At 36.8% G+C, this 3,762-nt stretch overlaps 1 protein-coding gene across 1 annotated transcript; it reads right to left on the bottom strand.

The window, feature by feature from the left end:
* Positions 1–1,532: 1,532 nt before the first annotated feature.
* LOC145058066 (9-cis-epoxycarotenoid dioxygenase NCED6, chloroplastic-like) lies at positions 1,533–3,475 on the bottom strand. Its single transcript, XM_079005990.1, has one exon. It carries the CDS (start codon positions 3,473–3,475, stop codon positions 1,547–1,549), a length of 1,929 nt encoding a protein of 642 aa, XP_078862116.1. The 3' UTR covers positions 1,533–1,546.
* Positions 3,476–3,762: the final 287 nt, after the last annotated feature.

Genomic DNA, 3,762 nt, shown 5'->3' with positions numbered 1-3,762 from the left:
TCCCGGTATTGAAGGAAAACGATAACAACTGATTTCTAAAATTGATTCCATCCAGACTTCCAGTAATTAATTGAGCAATTAGGAAGTAATAACATCTGATCAGGTAAGAATAAGCAATTGATTTTTACTTTTTTTTTTTTTTTTTTTTTTATCGATTTTCAGATTTCTTAGAGTGATAGATTTATCAATTTTCTAGATTTCGTGTTTTCTCAAATTTTTTCTCCATTTGATTTCTTATATTTTATCTTTCAAATAGAATTTGTTGATTTATGAAAGTCCCCAAAACTGAATTCTAAATCATGACATAGATGATACCCAAAGTCAATTTTGTTGACTTCTGTTTTCTATTATCAGCCCCATTTAATCAACTTGAACTTTTCAATTTTCTATTTCTGTTTTTTTATATATACGAATTTAACTTTGTCTCATATATTGAGTGTAGGTAATTGAGTAATTGAAAAAGAAATATAAATCTTTTTGGAAGCAAATAACAACTTGGCAAGAGCCTAGTGAGCCTACAAATTGATGAATAAGGTGTTCTTTTTCCATTGCTCTATCTAATAATTTTATATTATAATTGTCTTCCATTGCACATGTTTTCATTGCATATCGGATATTATTAACAATACCTGTTATCGTAATATCAGCAGAAAAAAGTTTTTCAAAATTAAAATTATTAAAAAGTTACTTGTGATCATCTATGTCACAAGATAGATTGAATAGTTTGGCTATGTTATGTATCGAAAACTATATGTTGGATAAAATTGATCTTAATACTATTTATAATGACTTTGCTTCTAAAAAAGTTCGTAAATATAATTTTTTTATGTTTTTCTTTGCTATGTTTATGTAATAGGGTGCAAATCATGTTATAGCCTTTTTTTATTTGTTGCTTTGTATTTATAGTATTAGATTGTTTGGCTTCTGTGCCTTCCGAAACTTTTTCCTTTCCATAGGTGGAGAGTTCCCAACTTGCAATTGTATTAACTTTTTTTTAGTTAATAAAAATTTTCAAAAGTACCGCCCTCCTTTACCAAAAATATAAAATTATATTTATATATCTATCACTAAGGGCTCCATTTTTTCTGGCCTGACATCAAATGGTCTTCAAATCGTCTTGATGAGACGGCACTTTATACATGGGCACAAATAGAATATGTACTTGAATAGTATAAATAATAATCATACCTTTGTGAAATTAACTCATTACATAAATAGTTTTCCAAGAGAATAATCTTATAGATGTGATCAGAGTAGGTAAATCAACATAACATCAATTCGTTTGTTGTTGTTTGGTCACATATCTGGTTTCCTTATTTCTTCACACTCTTTGATGTGTCGTAGGAAATCGAGTGAATAATACATACTAGGATCACCGAACACGATTGAAGTGCCGTCAAGTAACAACAAAAAATTTGCTCGATTAAGCTGTCTTCAAATAAATAACAATATTATATCAAAATTTATACACATACTTATGTTATGCATATACAATATATATGTATATAATAGTTATATAAGGACATGTAAACGTATTGAATTAAGCTTAATTAGCCAAGTCATGGGTACTAACAAACGTACCATGAAAACCATACGGCACTCTACCAGTTAACCTCACTATGCCTATTTCCTTCATACTTGAAGCTTCAACAATTACTAATTCCGACCTCTCCGTAGCTTCATCCCTAACATAACTCATTATGTATCCTTCATCTTCTTTATCACTACCTTCTACAGGAATGAAACACGGTTCACCTCCAAACCGTCCATTCCCATAGAATAACTTGGAGACAACTCCCGTCTCCAAGTCAACTTTGGCCATGCCATTGCATTTTGGCCAAGGTTCAACTATTGCTAAGTAGACATATCCTGTCTTTCGTCCAAGTAGTTTTTTGTTTACGTTGCCAGCATCAAGGTTGATGCCTGACACCAGAACCCGTTGCGTTGACTGTCCGGTTGTTCTGTTTAACCGAATTTCGGTTAATTCGCTTCTGAGAAGGTCGAAATTGATTTCATTGAAAATGGCATCCGGCGGTGTCATGCGTGACCCAATTACTACAATGATTTGGTCACCCTTTACGTCAACTTCTTCCCATGCATTCCATAAATGGTAACAAAAGCAATCGGGTACGTCGATCCATTGGATACTTGATTCATTTTTGACGGATTTTGGTAGGATACCGTATCTGGATACCTTATTCGGGTCAAGTAGAACGGGTGATTTGCCTTGAACCATTTCAGATAACTTGAATACAACTTGGTGATCCGGAATGACGATGTGACTTTGCGTGATAGCGAAGTCATGGATCATTGTTGGCTGGTTTAGTGAGATGGAGACCTCACGTGACTTCTTACCGTTTTTCTCGAAACTGAAAAATTTAAGGTAAGGCTTCTTTAAAACATCGTAACTCAGCGAGAACAGCTCGCCTGTGACAGGGTCCACTTTAGGGTGCGCAATCAAGGGGCAGTTAACCTGTCCATCATAATCAAACCGTCCATCTGTTGCGAGATCACCGTCACGTTTTATGTTGATGCTGTACGGTAGATCATCCTCCGACATTGCGAGCAATCGACCGTTAAAATAAACCAAACCGGCATTAGCAACGCCGATTCCATGAGCCGTGTCCAATAACCCGGCTACACCTCTTGCATAAAACAGAGCCAGCCGAGCCAAACCAAGGTGGCCATGCAGTTCGCCAATTGGCTTAGGGAAATACGGCCGGCCTAACGATAATTCTTGCTTGAGACGGCTGGTTCGAGTGAACCGGCTGCAATAGCTGGCTTTATTCTTTGGTCCCAACTTCACGGCGTGTATCATCCCATCGCCATCGAAAAGATGGTGGCCACCGGTTGGCTTAAACATGGGGTTGGCGCCATTTCTAAGGTAAAAACCATTTAAATCATTAGGTATTTCACCAATTACCTCCAGACCATGATGGACCGGACACTCTGGAACCGGCGCAAAGTTTCCCATTAGCTGAACCGCTGGATCAACCTGGTGTGATCGTTTCTGATCGTTTTCAAGAACATTAAGTGACCTTTCGACAAAGTCTAGAGCCGAGGCTGCTAGTTTTTGAAATGGGTTGAGCTGCGGAGGCGACACCGTCGTTAACTCCGGCAACGATTTGGATATCGGTTTTATCTTAGGCGGCTTTGACGTGTGAGGTGGTGTGTTTGTAGTCGGATGATGATTTATTTGAATTATGCATGTAACTGATGGGCGTGTACTTATACGTACTAATGTTGCAGTTGAACATCTTGTGAGAGTCACAGAGGTGTCCATTGGAGGCGGTGGTAGTGATGATGGTTGTAAGAGGGGGCAAGGGAGATTAATGATCTGGGAAAACAGAAATGAAAAGTGCTGAAATATATATGGGTAAAAGTGAAAATTCGATACACGTGATAGCTTTAATGGTGGTCCACCTAGCATCGTAGGGACACGTGGAATATGTACGAGGTTTTCACATTTCACCATTACTAAAAACTATACAACCTTCGAGGAAAAACTTGTGTTGGAACCGCTGCTTAAAGCCTTAAATCTTGTTCCAATAAAAAATCTGTACATTATTATAGACGAAAAGTATAATATGATAGGTATTTATGATCAGATACATATTATCGGTTAATGTAAACCGAATCTGTACGATGTAATTGATTGAGACGTCGAATCTAAGTCGATAACATCAAGATTTGAGCACATGCTTTCTTTGACACAAATATTGCTCACATCGTTGTTAAAAATGAGCAATGGTGTTCGTTTTA

The sequence above is a fragment of the Lactuca serriola genome, chromosome 6 (genome assembly GCF_051521515.1).
Source record: "Lactuca serriola cultivar US96UC23 chromosome 6, Lser_US96UC23_V15, whole genome shotgun sequence".
In the NCBI taxonomy this organism is placed as follows: domain Eukaryota; kingdom Viridiplantae; phylum Streptophyta; class Magnoliopsida; order Asterales; family Asteraceae; genus Lactuca; species Lactuca serriola.
Note: the sequence above shows the minus strand (reverse complement) of the source record. Positions and strands in the feature narration are given on the sequence as shown.

Bases quoted from the DNA above. Each gene is read 5' to 3' on its own strand.
- LOC145058066 (XM_079005990.1), bottom strand. From the start codon at position 3,475: ATGGTGAAATGTGAAAACCTCGTACATATTCCACGTGTCCCTACGATG.